The sequence below is a fragment of the Etheostoma spectabile genome, chromosome 2 (assembly GCF_008692095.1).
Source record: "Etheostoma spectabile isolate EspeVRDwgs_2016 chromosome 2, UIUC_Espe_1.0, whole genome shotgun sequence".
Taxonomy (NCBI): domain Eukaryota; kingdom Metazoa; phylum Chordata; class Actinopteri; order Perciformes; family Percidae; genus Etheostoma; species Etheostoma spectabile.
In genome coordinates, this window is record NC_045734.1 from 10,049,961 (window position 1) to 10,069,277 (window position 19,317).

At 37.8% G+C, this 19,317-nt stretch overlaps 1 protein-coding gene across 10 annotated transcripts in view; it reads left to right on the plus strand.

Annotated features, from left to right (window-relative positions):
- fam13a (family with sequence similarity 13 member A) overlaps nucleotides 1–19,317 on the plus strand; it is a 65,095-nt gene that overhangs the window by 6,370 nt on the left and 39,408 nt on the right. For 8 of the 10 annotated variants that reach the window (XM_032538862.1, XM_032538790.1, XM_032538809.1 and 5 more), the window contains 6 exons: nucleotides 374–583; nucleotides 2,923–3,100; nucleotides 5,226–5,373; nucleotides 6,559–6,642; nucleotides 8,197–8,283; nucleotides 14,648–14,877. In XM_032538862.1, coding sequence (XP_032394753.1) covers nucleotides 374–583; nucleotides 2,923–3,100; nucleotides 5,226–5,373; nucleotides 6,559–6,642; nucleotides 8,197–8,283; nucleotides 14,648–14,877 — 937 coding nt within the window. Of the gene's footprint in view, nucleotides 1–373; nucleotides 584–2,922; nucleotides 3,101–5,225; nucleotides 5,374–6,558; nucleotides 6,643–8,196; nucleotides 8,284–14,647; nucleotides 14,881–19,317 lie in introns of all 10 variants that reach the window. The other 2 variants (XM_032538800.1, XM_032538818.1) reach the window with 2 other exon arrangements.

Here is a 19,317-nt window from a genome sequence, read left to right on the forward strand (position 1 = left end):
CACTACAGAGAGAAAATGACATATGCTGTGCATAAACATAGAGACCAACTGCAGTGAACCAGCTTTGGGGGGCCGGCGTGCAAAAAGGTTGAGAACCCCTGTGCTAGAATAAACATTGATGCAACAAGAAAAGATCAAGGGGTGAGAAAATCCCTACAAAATGTTGCCTGATAGTTTTAGGACCAATAGCTGGACAAAACAAAACCTGCCAAAGACTGATAGTAAACGTGTAGCCCTCTGTGGAATACATGATAATAAGACCAATTTTAGGGGGCCATCTGATTTAAATTAATCCCTAGTTAGCTCTCTTGTTGAAAAGTGATTGAATTAGCTGAATGTTACACTTCACAATGTCCCTGGGATTTTTCTCCAGCCTTAAACCAGGAGGGTCTGTTCAGAGTAAATGGAAATGTACGTGCTGTGGAGACTCTGAAACAGCGCCTGGAGAGTGGAGAGGAAGTGGACCTTCTTTCAGAATCTGATTTATGTACGGTTGCCAGCTTGCTTAAAAGGTACCTCAGGGACCTGCCAGTGGGTCTGGTGGACCCGACAGTCCAACGGGCACTGATACAGCACCACCAAGGTAAGGGAAAGTTGTTTTTTTCCAATGTTTACTTATATGTTTCTTTCTATGTGTGCTTGTCTTCAATAATTTACCTACCAACTTCACCAAGTCAGTTTTTAAACCATGCGATACCTTTTCTGAACAACTTTACAAATCTACAATGTGATATTTATACAAGTGTAGTGAATATCTGGGTTATGACTGTGATTGGATGATATGCAATGCTTTCTTTAGGTGCTAAAAATGTAGGCTACTATTGCACTGCAGTTACCAGACAAGGCATATAAAAGTGTGTGTGTGTGTGTGTGAGAGAGAGAGAGAGAGAGAGAGAGAGAGAGAGAGACTAGAAGAGTGAAGGACCAAATATTTCTGGTAATAATCTTGGAGGTCATAAAAGGGACAGTGAGTGATTTGGCAGCTGAAGTCTGTGCTCACTCTCGCCTCTCCTCCGTCACTGGGTTCAATCTGTGTAATGGAGAGGAGAGTGCACATTTTGGCTGCAGTATTAATTTTTCCCTCATAGACCCCACAAATATCAGCCTATTTTTCCTGGCCTGTGGTCAAACGCTGCATTAACTAACAGCTCTATGGTATAAGACTTGACCATAACTACTGAGTAAAATGATTTTGGTCTACTTTGTAAAATTGGTTTGGCCTCCTATTAAAAACATCAAAGGTTTATGATGAATGGATGGTTAGGCAGATGAAGTTGATTGATTAGCAGAATAATAAAATGCATATACATAGATTGACCAATATAGTGCAATGTGTCATGTAACAATGGATGCACATCTCAATAAGAATAGTAAGATTAAAGTGAGACTTTGACCTCAATTGCATAGGTAAACAAAGTAAATAAAAAAAAAAACATTTGATCAAGCTTCATACCATTAGCTACTATTTTGGTATTGCCAGGCTTTACTCTGGCTACACAGCTTATTTATTCTGGGATAGTGGTGAAGGACGTTCTGGCTTTTTTTTGTTTCTTTTAACCAATCACAAGTACTTGGGTGACGATAAGCTCTGGAAGCAGCAATTGTGCCCTTGCAAAATAGATAGCTGAGATAGTAGAAGGGGAGGGACGTGCGCCAGATGTCAGGCTTTATCCCAGCACTGTACATCCGGCAAGCCAGACTACTATTTTGGTAATCAATTAATAGTTTTTGTCAATCCAGTTAAAATCACAAAATTTGAGTATTACAATGTTATTAAAATTTGAAATTAAATTAAATTTGAAATAATAAATGAACTACATGAACTCTTGCTGGTTAAAATTAGCCAGTTATAAACATTACATTGAGTCCTGGGAAAAGTGATGGATATTTGTCATTATTTTAGATCAATAAATTGATATACAAAAAGTAAAATAAATAACAGTGGTGCTATCTTTTTATTTTCAGTATTGTCTCTTTGGCAAACAAAAACAATTAAAGAAAAGTGTGCAGTGTTTAGTTTTTTCAATTTAAATTTAATGAATTCTGCTGGTCTCTATGTCTCCACACAGCATATGTCATTCTCTCTCTGTAGTGATTTGGTCCTCTGATTATCTGGCTTTATGTTGGTTTGTCTTTGATGTGCATCTTCTTTCTTTAAGTCGCCTCTACATATGTGTAATTCCTTGAAGTTTTTTTTTTCTCTCTCCCTCAATGTGTTTTTGTCTAATATACTATCCTGTTAAAAACGTCATCAACGTTTGAAGAAAAAATAGTTTGCAAAGCCCCACCAATCCAAATCCACACATGTACTTTACACACTTGAGCAGACGCAATCAGAACTTTACTCAGTGGCAAAACCGGCAACAAGAGCAATTGTGATCGCTCTAAGCCATCATTCTCCCCCCACCCATCACGCTCTACTTAGTCAGAAAGACATACACACAGATTCCCGCGTTCATATAGCCTACATGCACTCACTCACGTAGGCGCACGCACGTTTGCGTCACTCATTCTTTTAGGATCAGAAGCCGTATCCGTTTATCCAACTCTGACCCAATTATGTGTCCGGAGTTATAGCATCAACATACTTTAAGGCTCTTTGCTCTAATGCTCACGTAGTTACCACAACTCAAGATTAGATATTACAGAGAGCAGGTGGATGAAGCTTTGGCTGCCTGCTGAAGACCAGCTGTAAAACAATTTACTAAACATAGGATTTAAACATGTTTCACTAAAAGTCTATTAATGTTTTCAGTTGGTCGTGTCACTCATCATTTGATTTTGGGTTATTTCATTAGGGATGAAAAGACTTTCCACTTTCCTACTAAAACGTTTTATCCAGAAGTTAAAGTTTTTGTGTAAAAAATGAAAAGCATGATCCCAACCTTTGACCTGTTCTGATATCTCATTGTGTGTCTGTAGAATGCGGTGATGATGTCTCTTGGTCAGATTTGAGACACCTGCTCCAGCAGCTTCCTGACGTCCACCACAGCCTCCTCCGCTACCTCTGCCACTTCCTCACCCGTGTGGAGTGCAACCACAAAGAAAACCGTATGACTGCCTTTAACCTCGCCACTGTGTTTGGACCCAGTGTCTTCCAGTGAGTTGAATCTTTAGACAGATGTGGTCAAGCTGTCAAAATAAACACCCACCGACCAATCTCACCATCATTCCTGTTTTCTTTTTTGGCTTTGTATCCTTCATATTTATAATGTATACCCAAACAATATTGCAATCAAAAGTACTTACATCTATAGACAAATCTTTTTATTGAAACTTGAATACCTTTCAACCTGCATTAATTGATTTGATGGCCTCCTGGGGGTATGGCAACAAACTGTAAACACAAAACATGGCCATTATCAATGCTATGATAAGCTAATATAAATAGTTGCCTATAAACACACCCAGTAGATACAGAACAATATTAGCTTTCATTGTCAGTTAAGTCCAATATTCACCCCTATGGTAACAAATCTTATTCTTCTCAGTGTAGCCTAAGACAATCTCTGTCGATTTTTTCTGAGGTGTCCTTATAGAACCCACCTTTTTGCCACAACATACAGGCTAATATTGAAAAAAATAATATGCAAAGGAATGTAAACAACAAAGACTTTTTAGTGAAAACTGCATAATGACACAAACCTTTAACACTAAACTTGGTGACTGCCCTGTTGTCAACACAACCTCAGCCTGCCAGTCAGTTATCAGGGCATAGAAACCACTGTTGTGTCTGCTTGTCTCAGGGGAAGTGTAAAGTAAACAGCACCGAGACCGCTTTCCCTTCTCCATTAATATCATATCCCAGCTAATGCTGTCTGCGTGAAGTTTTGAAAAACTGTAATCAAGTTCATCTTTATTTATCCTTAAAAAGGAAATTTAGTATGCAGAAGGATCTAAAAAACTACAAACTTACACTAACCACACTAGGTGCCAACAACATTATAAACACAACAGAGGACACACACCAGCACCTCAATGGAGACACCTTCCTGCAAAACCAATGACAGTTGACAGTCAGACAGTACACAGTTCAGTATGTCATAATGAATAATGACAGGAATAAATTCATAAATAAACATATTCTATACAAAATTTCATAAGATGTCACTCCAGTCTGGAGTATTGGCAACGTAGTTAACGTGGCAGTGCAGACAATATTGCGGTTACATCTATGTAGGTTAAAAAAAAAAATATATATATATATATATATACTTAAAAACCCAAATAAGTCTAAAAGTATTAACAGAAAAGAGCAGTTAGAGTACACATTGAGAACATGACTGCTGTAAAAACAGAGACCGAGGTTTGTACAGGTCTCTGTCTCTTTCAAAGTATTTGGCCAGCAGGTGGTGCTGTAGCTTATTTAGTGAAGATGAAATTATGACAGTATAAAAGTCTGCTAGAGAAACTTACATGGCATTACATTGCTCATAAATTTACCATTAATACACTTCTTTACATTGTGTCAGACATGTATTTAAACTAATAAATCAGATCTTAGACTCTTCAATCATAATATTAATCGAAAGTCCCAGTCAAGAACACTAGTGAACAGTTTTGAGGTAAGGTTGTGCTTTCAACTGTTCAACTGATGTGCATAAATAAATGATGCGTCAGTGGCTTTATATGCCTCCATGCAGCTGCTGAACCATGTACCTCTGTTCTCACTGGTCTATTTATGAAGGGCTTACTGGACGAGTTTAAAAATCATACTTGTACATATCGACCTACAGCTACTGTTCACCTGACTGGTGTGCATCGCCCATTAATAAACTGGGGTGTTAAGGCTTGGAGACCCTTTATGGTAAAAACGATCAGGCCTTACTAGAAGTAATAGAGAAGAAGAAGAAACTGAACTGGATGCTCTTTCATAGTGGACAAGCTGTTCTCGAGGCTTGTGTGTGTGTGTGTGTGTGTGTGTGTGTGTGTGTGTTCTATAATCAGGTCTTGCGTTAGTGCCTACAGCCCAGCGTACATCTCACACAGCTGTTCATTAGCATTTGACATTATACCTGCTAGGGCAGCTGAGCTCTGCTTTGTTACTCAAGTTTACTAACTGATGACTAAATATCAGTATCAAAATCACTGTCAAATCAGGTCACAGCTGCAAAGTGAAAGGAAGAAATTAAATTATCCACAAATGCTGAACTTTATTTTTTACTGCTACTGTCATATATAAAGATTTACAGAATGTTTGCTTTTATTTTTTCCCTCTTTTCCAGCGTGGCTCCTGGTTTCGAAGCAATGAAGGACCAGACTATCTGTAACAAGATCATGATCAAGTTCATTCAGAACTACAGCAATATATTTGAGAGAGCCAGAGATGAAGAAGGCTGCACCGAAGACCCGTCAGCCCTTGTTATTGTAAAGGTGTTGTATATACTCATAGGAACACCACATGCTAATGTTGTGCCCATGCACACTAACCTGTGTGAGTTTCTCTCTGTGACCTCACCCACTTGCAGGAGTGATTTTATAAATACAGGCTTACATAAAAAACTATTGATCTTATATCACGGCCTCACAGGAAGGACTCCTCCACAGGTGGCTGTTTTGAGTCTCCGATTGTTGATTTATATTTGCTGCTTCGATGGCTGATGTCTTTATTGACTAGCTAGTTTGTCTGGTCTGTTGGTTTTCCTGGCAGCATCTTGCTGCTGCATCTGTAGCTTCTTGTGGTAAACAAAGCACAATAGAGCAAACTATCCATTTAAGTCCTATGATTCAGGTTAAGATTCAGATAATTATTTATTTTCAATACAGGTTAACTTGGAGTCAAAAATGCATATGAATGCATTGCTGTAGTCAGGATTTTGGAGTTCAAGTTCCTGCTTCCTCACATTGGAAAAAAAATTACATGAAAACAAATAGTTAAATTACTTATTCAAAACTGTGTATCTCCAAATAATACAGTTCAAAAGTCCGGAATCCTAGTAGCAGTGGAATAAGATCTGTCATATTTTGTGATAACATTTCCAGTCACAAATGTCTGTGATGTGTTGTGAATACCTGTAAGGGCACAGCCACATGAGACCCCGCTGACCAATGGGGAAACCCTTCAGTCAGAATCAGACTGCCTTACACACAAACATGCAAACACACACATGCACACTAACACATATACACAGACGTGCATGGCCTGCTGAGGCCCTTCGCCTGCTGGCATTCCTGTTAATGTCTTTAAACGCAGCACATATGATCACTGGTGTTGCCTTTTCCTTCAGACACAAAATGCTGATGAGCAGGAGGTTTACATGAAAGTGTTTATGCATTTGTATGTGTGAGGATGCAGATTGTCAACCTCTTAAAATCTATTCTGAACCTTGAACCAGAAGAAAAGCAAAAATAGAACACACATACCCAGGTGTTCTCTAAAATGACTCCCTGATATTTCATATATGAGGCTACAGTTACAACAATAAGAGAAACTAGAGAAAGAAAGTGTTGTGGTCTCTGTTAAGCATGATCTGTTGTTCTTTTTTTTACTATAGTGTATGATCAGTCAAAAGACGTGCTTTACAACTGTGTTTTCTTTTGTTCTCTTTCTGGTCTCAGGAGCCGCACGTGACGGATGCAGACAAAAAGAAGTCACACACCCACCTTAATGCAAACACACCCACACCAGCTCCCAGAACAAAGGTGTGTGATCAGCTTTACAGCAGCCTGCATGTGTGCGTCTTTGTTTATGTATTAATGCTCCTCAGTGTACCTGCCTTTGTCTGCAATCTTTCTGCTGTGAAATGCAGTATCGTTGTTTATGCGTGACACTCCCAGATCAAACTTGCATGAACCCTTCAAATTCGCTTACATAGTCATTTTTAACCCCTACCATGTGATTTGTGTGACCAAGTCTATTTCCACGATGCTCCTCTTCCGTGATGGTTCAGGTGCCGCTGGAAATTCTGGAAGATGTCTTTCATTTTGGCTGGATGTCTGTTACCTTCCTCTTACTTTGTGCTGGCATTTTAAACTCCACTTTATGAGGACTATGGTTAACTGCTCCTCAGATCTCTGCAGCTTAAATGGAGACAGATAGCTGGACTATATGTCGTGTCTGAGTTCTCTTAAAACAACGACTGAAACAACCTTTGAACGTACACATGTTCCACTAAAACAAGTTCCTTCCAGAGGCTATCTTGTAGAAGTGCCATTGCTCATAGCGCAGCCGCAATTGTGATTGGTTTAAAGAAATGCCAATAAACCAGAGTACGTTTTTCTCCTATCCCTGAATGCTGTGTAAGCTCGCCAGACCCTCCTTTGCAGTGCTGTGAAGGAAGGTCGGGCAATGCAAGACTAGTGTGACTAGTCACACGCAATGATCATGTCATGCAACTGCTGAATTTGAATACTGGCACCTTTTGTGTGAAGTGATTAACAGAGCATTGGCATGTTTTGGAAAAGCTGTTTTCCAACACAAAAGCCATTTCTTTGTGCGCCTGTGTAGGTTTCCGTGAGCTTTAAAGATGTTATCATTGGCAGCTGACTTTCGCATACTGCCTGCAATGGTAATTATGTTGCTTAGCGTAAATAGTTGGTGACCTTTTTTTATTATTTGCAACTGACATTACTGATAAGTCATCATATATTCTAAGTATTTAGAAATAGCACTGTTTGTATTTGCATTTTCTCACACTAGCTGATCCTAGAATTAATTGGGAAAACTTCACATGCACTGTAGGAGTATTTGTGTTATAGTGTAGCATTTACTGTAGTATATCAGATGTTTTCAAAAATAATGATACAAGGGAAAATGTAACAAAGTCATTGCTTTATCTTATATTATTCATGATTATCAATACATTACATCCAAGAAATAATGTGTGTATGCATCTTGTGAAGGGATCATTGTAATGTGGTCTACAAAATATGAAATATAATTTAAATGATTGTCTTAAATTATAATTGCCATGTAAAATAAAGGCAATATAATTTTGCACAAACCCTACAGTGTGCCTTGGATTGGGAAATGTTTTTTGAGACCTTATGAACGAGCACTTAACAACAACCACTGCAATGAGCACTTCACAAGCTAGAATAAGCACAGTAGTACACCTGTATGTGATCACAACAAAGACCCAGCAGCACTTTAACTCCATTGTCTTCAATGTGCACTGTCTTCATTGTGCACTGTCTTCTGTGCACTTCAAATCTTAATCTCTTTATTTTGCATTTTCTCTCCATGCGTCTTCCCAGGCTGGACAAAAGAAAACACCACAAAATGCAGAACTTGTGAACAAATCCTCCACTAACACCTTAAAGGCGAGGCAGAGGAAAAAGAAGGTACGGAAAACAACAGTTTGTTACTGTCCTTATTAAGTATTGTGATCAGTTGTTCTTGTTTAAGGGGTTAGGGTACTATCATCTGTTTCTCACCCTTTCCAGTAAATACTTTCTGCTTCCTTATCTGCTGCATTGCCTTGGTGCTGATTAGCCTGAGGTCGTCTCTCAGGCAACCTCTGATGCATGTGGCCTTGCAGCTCAGTCACATGATGTGATTTGATAAAGGCAATCTGCTGCAGGAAACAACAACACACTTATTTGCAGTGAGAGACAATCGGGGGCTATCTTCTGGTATCAACTGTGTTGGGGTATTGTCACAGCTGAATTCTGCCACAAAAGCAGCATTTGGCCATTACTTTGCTTATAATTAAGGCTTAGAAATGTCCTTTTTTGTGTACATGTACTAGATATTTAGCTCTGTCTTAATTCTTTTTCACCAAGGTCAATATGAAAGTTACAATCAAAAAAATAAATTCTATATTTTTAAAGTCAGTTACTTTGATCTTACATAGTTCATATTTGTAGTTGTGATAAAATGAGTCATTTCTGTGAGGTTGGCTTTAGTTTGACAATAAAGACAGACTCGTTGTGGTTGTTTTGAATTTAGTTTTAAACAAAGACCTGATGCCATAAATGTGGTTAATCAGTCAAGACCAGTGTTGCTGTAGAGGTAGAATAATTGCTGACTAATTGCAAGATAAGCTCAGGAAGATTTTTACCTCCACCAGTAGTCTGTGAAGATCTTGTACTTTTAGCAGATATGGTATGTAACGGAAGCTTAAGAATGTTTTTAAATGCTGAAGTTGCTTCAACCTTTAAGCTGAGCAGGTAACACTAGCTCCTTTCCCCTCTCTGTGTGTAGGTGCACAGCTATGCAGCAAGCTAAACACACTTCCAATAAAGGGCTATGACAGCAGATTGCCTTTGAGATTTCTAATAGAAGCAAATCTGAAAACTGTATTGGACAAAACATAAACAGGGTTTAGAATTGGCACCATCCATCTACTAGCCAAATGCTGGTGTATTATGCATTTGGCTGGTAGATTTTCTTCACTTACCAGCCCAAAAAACAAAGGTAATCTATTGAGTGTCTGGTAAAACGTAAACTTTCACTAGCCATTTAGCTGGAGGAGGAAAAAGGTAGTTTTGAACCCTGATTACAAATCAGAAAGCTATAATATCAAATAAACAAGATTTAGACCAAAGGTATTGTAAAAAATTTTAAGTACAGTAACAATAAAACTGGATTCACAATGACTTGCATTCCCCATTCCCAAGATCCCCATTTAGTCATCTATATATGCGTATATGTGTGTATATATAATAATAATAATAATTATTATAACAATAACAATAACAATAATAATACATTTTATTTAAAGGCGCCTTTCTTGGCACTCAAGGACGCCGCACAGGGAATTCATATATTAAAAACAGCAAAACAAATACTATACATAATAAAACAGCAAAACCAATACTATACAGCAAAAAAATACTATACAACAGCAAAACAAATACTATACAGCAAAACAAAAACTATACAGCAAAACAAATACTATACAGCAAAACAAAACCAATACTATACAGCAAAAAAATACTATACAACAGCAAAACAAATACTATACAGCAAAACAAAAACTATACAGCAAAACAAATACTATACAGCAAAACAAAAACTATACAGCAAAACAAATACTATACAGCAAAACAAAACAAATACTATACAGCAAAAAAATACTATACAACAGCAAAACAAATACTATACAGCAAAACAAAACAAATACTATACAACGGCAAAACAAATACTATACAGCAAAACAAAACAAATACTATACAACGGCAAAACAAATACTATACAGCAAAACAAATACTATACAGCAAAACAAAACAAATACTATACAGCACACTATTGGGTTTAGGGGGGCGGTAGACAGCAGCAATGATGGTTGGAGTGGGACCAGACAACTTGCAGACAGCAGAGTCAAAGGAGCTGGAGACAGCTCCTATATATATATATATATATATATATATATTCTCCTGTGTGTGTGTGTGTGTGTGTGTGTGTATATATATCTATATAATATATATAGATATATATATTCTCCTGTGTGTGTGTGTGTGTGTGTGTGTGTATATCTATATATATATATATATATATACATATACGTATATCAGAAATACTTATCAGAAATACTTTATTGATACAGTGTATGTATGTGTGTATATATATATAAAACTTGCGCTAAATTTAATTTAATAACAGATATTAAAGTGTTCTCAATTCCGCTGCTTTGCGTATCCTGCTAAAATACAACAAACTGCTTGTTGAATTAGAAACAAATGAAAGGAAATCATTTCAAACTTTCTTTTATCTAACAAATTGAACATTGAATTAAATATAAAAGGCATCACTTAAAAAAAAGAATGACCAGTATTTTAAAGTGCAGTTTTCTACTGATATTTTCACAAAACAATCTTTGAGTGTTTTTTTGTGATATGTTGCAGCCTTTCCCGATATGTTTATTGCACCAATTGATATCGCAATGACAATTAAAAAAACAAACAAAAAAAACGATATATTTTTCAACCCTAGTGGCTTGCTTGGTTAGCAGTAAGCTGCTCATAGAGAAACTAAATTCTACTAAATCACAAGTCAACTGTCACAAAGCAGCTGTAATAAAAGGACTACCTACAGATAATCCCCCAACTAGGACATTTGGGGAGGAAAATTAAAGATTAGTTATATCACAGTATCAAGAGTCTGTTGTGCAGGAGCTATTAAAACACTAAACACATTAACTTTTTTTTGTTAAATTAATTTTTTTTTTAAACGCTCACAGTTACAAATAACAAACAGGGACATTGATACGCATCCCAGGGCCACAAAAACACAGAGGAAAACAGTAGGGAGGGAGACAAAACAACACATGCAGAAACAGACACACACAAACACATACATAAACAGACACAAGACAAGGGACCATCACATACGCAAACAAAAGTAAAGGCTGCAGCACAAACTCACAGCATGGACTTTAAGGACTCAGCAATGCTGTGCCAAGTGTTAAACACATTAACTTTAAAGTATATAGGCCAAAGGTGCGTCAAAGAGAACAAAATGGAGAGCTTCAGGATTTTAACTTTAACATCCATTCATATAGCTAAAGCTGGCACCAAAAGACTCCTCACTTCCTGTACGAATGAAAATAGCATTTACTGAAAAAGGCTTGAGTTCCTTAATGATTAATCGAGTGATTCAACTTAACTATGCTACACTATAAATATTAACTTTTACAGCTGCATTTTGCAAACACTCCTGTAGAACCTCTTCTATTTAACAGTTTTCACTTTCAAGGCCAGACTTAACAAAGATTTGGCCATGATGCTCACTACCACAAAAGATATAGTTAAAAATCTACATTTGGGACTGATAACCACTCACATATGACTACCAGAGCTGCACTATATGGTTGGTACTGTGGTACTGCGAGGCAAAGGTGAAATAAGTTTATAAGTTAAACAGTATTTATTAGCTTCAGGCTAACAAATACACCCAAAGAAACGCACACACGCACGTAAAAACTGCAGATGAGATGTACAGGATGACCTAAATTGAGGACAACTACGCTCGTTATTGCAATGACAAGTTAAAGTCTGTATAAAACCGTAGGAATGTGTGTCCCAGCAAGCCACTGACAGTGAAGGACATGTTCCTATTTGATTCATTCAATAAACTATTTTTTCACCAGCCATTTTCATATTATACCAACATTTGCATTATTCTGAGCCTTTTTGGTAAGGCTCCTAGGAAATCTCAGCCCAGAATTAATAGTAATAGAATATTATTCTCTTCAAAAAATCTTAACTTTTTTTTGCAACTTTCACTGTAATCAGCAACATCATTGTAACAAACATACATAACTTTTTTTGCAATTTTTTACAAAAGCTCCTGCGAAAGCAGGCATTTTGGGCCACAACACGCTCAAAAAATGGCCGCAAAATCGTGGAGGGGCTGCCCTTGTGTTTTTTTTGTTTTTTCATGTGTTTTGTTGTTGTTGTGGTGCACGTAGGCTACTCCTGATTTTGTCAGTCATCTCATCTCATATGCTGTGTCTCTATGATCCTATCCTGTCCTATTCATGGTAGCCTACTCGTGGACATTGCGCCGTCATCACATGCTGCAGTAGGGGGGTTTGCCTTAATAATCCTGCTTAAGGGCCCAATGTTGGCTTGTTAGGCCACTGGCCCTAAGCAGTGATTTATGATGGGAATTGTGTTTTGTTGAACACATAGATATGTTTTTGTCAATGCACAAGTTTTAGACTACAAAAGGGACACAGTTATTACTGGCAGAGTATTATTAAGTCCTTGTTGAATGAATACAGCATTGCAAAAAAGTCTTCCGTTGCTATGGTAGGATCACAAAAGCATTTTTAGAGCTTTTTCAAAATGTGAGCTTTTCTCTCTTTGAGCAAAACTGCTTATACAAACTACCACTATTTTGAAAAGCCTAGTGAAAGTAGTTGTGGTTGCGCAAGATGGAACAGGTATGGATCATATTGCAAAGACATTTTTGAAAAGTAGATGTCTAAGAAATGAGCTTTATTCAGGGAATAGATGTCTGTTAACAGTGGTGCATGTTGTTTTAAGGCCAGCTAAGCTACATCGGCCTTTTCATTGTAGCAGATTATTAAAGAGAAAGTAAAATGTTTGCAGTCTTTTGCGATTTTAGTTACAAACCTTCAAAGTATTAGTTAATCCATGATTTAGAAACCAGGTCATATCCTCATTTTAGTCTGTCAGGCGTCTTTGCCATCTGGCCTGTTTAGCTCCCACTTGTTGTGGCTCTGTTAAAGCTCTTTTTTATGCATAGGCAGAAACTGAGAAACAGCAATGAAGGCAGCGTGATGGTTCAGTGGTTAACACTATTAAAACTGACCTGCAGTTTGATTCTTAGCTCTTTTTGGAGTTTCCATGACTGTGTCTGAAATCATTCACTGTTCAATATGTTGTCAGTATATACATGTCACTGTGTCATTTCTAATTTTTAGTGTGTCTAGTGATAAATATTATACCCTATACAATGGTTCTCAAATAACCTACTTTCTGACTCACCATAACTACCGTCATACATTGTACAGACATTAAAAAAAAGATTCAACAACATAGACCAACCAAGATGACAGCACCATCTTACCAAAACTGCTGAAGTTCATTATCACAACATTTTAGGATGGGGACTTGCCCATGGTGTCTTCATGACAGCTCCCCCTTCATATTCCCCCTTTTTTCTCTCTTTTCAATGTTCATTTAAGGTTAATTTGTTGTCATTCTACAACACAGTGATGAACGATGAATTTGCAAGTTGCAGTCCATTTATGTTACACAAGAAAAGAAAAACATTTTTATGTCGAAGTATAGAGGTTGAGATGAGGAGTCTTACACCCTGAGGAAGGAAGCAGCTCCGTAGTCTGGTGGTACGACAGCGGATATTTTCTGTGTCGTTTGCCAGACGGCAGTAGCAGTTTTTTGTTTCTCTTTGGTTTTCTGTGAATAACAAATTTAGCTTAATCAATGACAAAGCCCCGAGGAGCAAAATCCATTTCAGGTCTAGCTAAAGAAGCTTGTGCAGCTAATCATGTCCCAAAGATCTGCCCATTAAGTGCACCAATGACTAAATGGAGGCAACATCCATAGCTTTTAGAACAACCCATTAAGTACAAACCCCAAATAGAAATGTTCTGCTGATAATTGGCATAAAGCAAAAAAAAAAAGTAGGCCTTTTTATTCAGACCGACCGATATTTATCTAGCCTCATTTAGCAGTGGGTGTTTTTGACCATTGTCAATACTTAAGCCAATGCATGCTCTGTTTACCACAGCCAGCCTGCTATCTGGCCTCAGTGTTCATTAGCAGGCGTAAGTGTCCTCTCCATATATACTAAGAGAAAGCTCTGGGAGACAAATTATTTAACACTTATCTCAGGCTTCCTTTGTTAGAAATGCAGAAGGGTACTCACACTGTGGCTGTAATTAGGTTAAGATTCTTCTCCTACACTACAGTTGGTGGTTCATGCTCTTTATACCCAATCAGGGTCAGCACGGTAAGACAAACAGTCTATCTTTACAGTTTTACAAGCTAACCACTTTTTTCCCTTCTTGCCTCTTATGTTGGTTTTTATTGCTCTTTGCTTTACCTCAGTAGATCCTTGAATGCATGTTTTATAGTAACTGTACGTGCGGTTGTGTATGTGCTTGATTGTGCAAAAATGTTTGCAGGTGAGTATCAGTTACCTCTCATGCTGTCTCATATTTCCTGTCAACTGTTGTTGGCATTTCTCTCTATCTTTCTCTGTGTAAAATAGGTGAAGAAAGGAAAGAGTGACTGCACGATTCACCCCCCTCAGCCCTGCCGCTCTTCTGGCTTGCCCCATGCAAGGTCCCTCTCCATACCAATAATTTTGCCCCTGACCTCAGAGCTGAGAAGTCCCTGTCCAGAGCCAGTGGACCCAGCTTGCCAAGACACCCCAGACACTTCCTCGCCACTCTGCCACCTTGATGTCAGCCCCTCTGGGATCATGGAAGCAGTCAGCAGGTCAGTGTGTCCGATCAAAGAGCATGCGCCTGTGTCTTGCAAATTTTAGAATTGGGATAATAATTGTATGGAAATTATTTTTACGAATCTTTATTTATTTTATTTTTTTACAAATAGTGCTCAGAGCTTTAGTAATGATAGATGTTCATAAATATATGGTGACAACTGAAATAAAATATCCTGTAAAGTATTGTCAGAGATTAATATATCATATTTATAGATTCTTTATGTGCACTTTAGGCAAGGCAAGTCAAGGCAGCTTCATTTATAAAGCACATTTCAGCAACAGGGCAATTCAAAGTGCTTTACATAAAAACAGTTAAAAACAGATAAAACACAAGAATAAAAGTTACAGTGCAGTATAAGAAATTAAACATTATAGAAATACACAAAAACTGTTTTTTTAAGATTGGGGTCCTTGGCGGCTCGGGTTCAAATCCAACCAGTGTCCCTTTGCCGTTGTCATCCCTTCTCTCTCCCCCCTTTCCTGTCTATCTGCACTATCTAATAAAAAATAAAAAATACGATCGATATACGATACGATACGATAAAAATATTTGGATCACATATTTATCTGTAAGTGTGATCCTTTATGACCGCTGTTAAATAAAACGTACGGCTACATACATAACTTTAAACTATTAAACAATTTCTACTTTTGTTTTATGATGTCCAGTTCCAATGTGGGGGATTCTAGCAGTGGTAAATGGGTTATGACTATTGTTTGCATAGCTGATGTGCTATCAGGGTGAGGGTTGACAGCGATCATGGATCTAAAGCCTAAGCCACGAAGCAATGTGCCTTTGGCATGCAAACAAGCCTATTATAAGAAGCTGAAACTGGAACCACTTGGTGTCGGGTGTCCTCAGTCTTATAGCAAGGCTACAGCTGTGTCTGTTGTTGGGGCTCTTGCTGCTTTGATCGGAGGTTTAAACTAGCACTACCCTTGGCTGGGAGCACACCTGCATTGTTTAGCAGAAAATGTCATTACTACACCACTAAATCTCATAGTGGATTTTCCCCACACTGCTTAAAACATCTTCTCACACACTCCAAATCCAGTTTATCCATGGTGTGTGTTTTCATTTGAGTGATTTTGCTTCTTCAATTATAAATATGGACATTAGTGACACTGAGTGTCACCACTTTACTGACGAAGGCGCTTGTCTCAGTGGAAAAACTATAAAATGTAATGTGGAGCAAAGCGAGTGTGTGATGTTGAAGCACTAAGATGAGAAATGATGACGCGGTTTTGGCTTCTACGATGACTTGGCGCCCACAACGCTGACCTTTAGTATGACATTAATCAGAGTTTGAAACCGTGTCAGCACCAGATCCATTAACACATTACAGTCTAAAATTTGGTATGAAACGCAAAGTGGTGTTCTCAAACATACCTGTATACTGAATTACAAATCTTAAGGAAATGTCATATATAATAATTATAAATATTAATATATAAATTGTGTTTTTTTATCTTAGAATATGGAGCACTGTTTCACTGGCAGTAACAATCACTTTCATATTTAAACAAATTCAAGTAGTATTAAACAGGTTAGCAGGTTTAAAATAACTATCAAAAATCAAATATCATGTCAACCTCATTAGGTTTTTCTTGCTAGGTATTTATCCCCAAGATAATTAACCTAAATTGTGTTAATTCAACAAGGCCAACCATCGCCTAATTGAATACTTTCAACGTGGCAACAGCTTTCCTCACAATGTCAGGATACCACTAAATCTCATGGTGGGTTTTCCCCACATCCTAAAATGCTTCTTGTCAGGTTGCATAGGGGGACTGATGTACAGGCAGAGTGGCAGGGGTCCCCAGTAAAGTGCGTCAGCGCTATGAACTCTTTAGTATTTACAAAGAGACACCTGCAGTTTGCAAAATATATGATTTGACCATCTTTAATTCAAGAAGACTTTTGATACGCGCTAGTAGTGTTTGAAAAATTAAAGACACTAGAGCTTTCAAGTGATTAAAGAAAAACATGTATCTGAATACAGTGTTAACAAATTAGTAAGGTGTCTGGAGTCTGTAAAAAAAAAAAGTTTTCATATTAAGTAGCTGTGATTTTTGACGCATAATGCCATAGCAAATATATAATAATTTTCCATATGTGAACTCACTGTGTTTTCATTTCTGTAGCTGTTTCTGTAGCTGCTATCATGCCTACTTGTCAGCTTGCTCTCAATTCCCCCAGGTATGTGTCAGGCAAAGCTGTGTGAGCATAGTGCAACATATACATATTGCAGCTCAACCACCTGGGCAACATCGGATGACACGTGTATTAGATTTGTCATGCTGGATCCTTTGCAGGAGCTTCCCCCTTCCTGAGTTGGTCCGTGCTTAGGTCTGATTCAGCACCTGCTGGAAATCAAATCATCATTCTCAGACATTCCTATTATTAGCAACACTTTCAGATCTTCTCATGTACCCACATTTTGACCACTGGACTTTATCAGTGCATGAGTCCTAGATCTGACCGTGTTAAACATGTAAAAACTTTGCCTTCTCTTTATCAAATACAATAATCCAATAATTCTGTATGCCCAAATGCTTTCACCTGTACCTGAAATATGACGCCAGTCTTGTTCTCCACACAGGTCACATAGCAGCGTCATGTGAACTTATTCTGTTCTCAGCATTGCGTTGGTGCATGTAGGGGATCCATACTGGCTTTTGTGTTGAGTTGCCATGGTTCACTAAATCTTGTGATGTAACCATAGGGTTTCTTAGAAGCCCAATGGAAATAGGTGGGGGTGAAGAACATTGCAGTGTGGTGTGAGCGCAGGTTCCCTGTGGGTAACGGCATTGTTGGCCGTCTGTCAGGAAATCTCATCCATCAGCCTAAAAGCCTGACAGCACATATTTAAAACAGGAACCTGCTGGCTGGTTTAAACTGGTTTTCCTGCACTTTTGATGTAAGTGCCTTTTTTTCTAAATATCTTACAGAACATTGACCCTTAATTAGGGCTGCACAACCTTTTTTTTTTTTTTTGTCATAAAGACTATGTCAACGTGCGTGATAAACCCATTGCAAAAGACTGTGATATTGCACTCAGGGATGTTTTGAGTTAGTTGAAAGAGAATATTAGTAGACTTTAAAATGTAACTATCCTTCTGTTTTCGCTGTTGCCTTTTGTGTTCAGATTAATGATCATTTTAATTCAACAAACAATACCTAGTCTGAAAGTCGGGGAAAGGATAACTGCTAGGTGCTGGAAAGTCTGTCGTCTCATCTAGGCTATATATTTTAGCTAGTGCTGAAAAGACCATCAAAAAATGAATTGGAAACCATTTGGATAATGTTAATTAATAATAATTTTTTAAGCATGAATGCCAAAATGTCACCGGTTCTAGCTTCTCAAATGTTAAAAGGGTACTTTTCAAAATGTTTTGTAAAACAATTATTGAAAATAAAATGATGATATAATACATACAATTAAATAAATAATTTGACACAAAGTTGTATTAAGTATGTGGAATTATTTCAGCCACTGCTAAGGTTGGGGTGATGCTACCGTTTTCATGCAAAACTATGGTAGGTGAGTTGACATCAGGGCCACATTCAACCTTAAAGCGCTGGCAATATGTTGTTATGGTTTTCTAGTTGAACGACATGTTTCCTCAGAACAGTGTGAAGCGGTGTGCAATGGCTTTGAGTTATGTTTTCTCTCGTTTGCTGGGTGTATCTCTCATTTATTGGCTTTGTCACAGGTGATACCCAGTCAGCAGAGACGTGTCTGTAAACGTGTGGTTTTAAAAAGACAAAATGCTTGCGCGCACAACAAGGTGTTCAACACACTTCCGTTTCAGTTTAAAAAACGCATTTCTACGTTTTGTCGGGGCTGAACGTGGCCCAGATATTTTGGTATGACACACACTGCTATGTCAAATTTAACTATTATCATCATCATGTTTTTTAAATCTCTGATAGAATGAGCATACACCAAGCACAGCTTAGCCAGGCGTATCCAACAAATACTTTAAGTCTTGACCACTACAGAGTTTGTGCTCTGAGGTATTCTAAGAATGTACTGGTAAGTACAGTTTAGTAAATAACAAAAAATAACTACACTATGGAGTTTGTGCATTTTGGATCAGCCTTTGTTGTAGTCTTTTCTAGCCACACTATTTTTTCACTTTTTGCTTTGCAGCACCAACTCAAAGAATAGCTTCACCTAAACTATTTTGAGCAAAGTGTAAAAATAGGGTAAACATTAATTAACGTCCAACTAATCACAACTGTAATTGTCAATAGACATAGTAAATGGCACCACCAAAAATGTTGAAATGTCTGAGAGAGATCTTTAATTAGACTTCAGCGAGTGCCCGTTGTAGAAGAATTTTGGAAAAGGTACTTGGCGGAGGGAGCAAGTGACCAGCATCCACTAAGCCAGACTACCTTTGTCTACATTTTTTTTTTTTTTTTT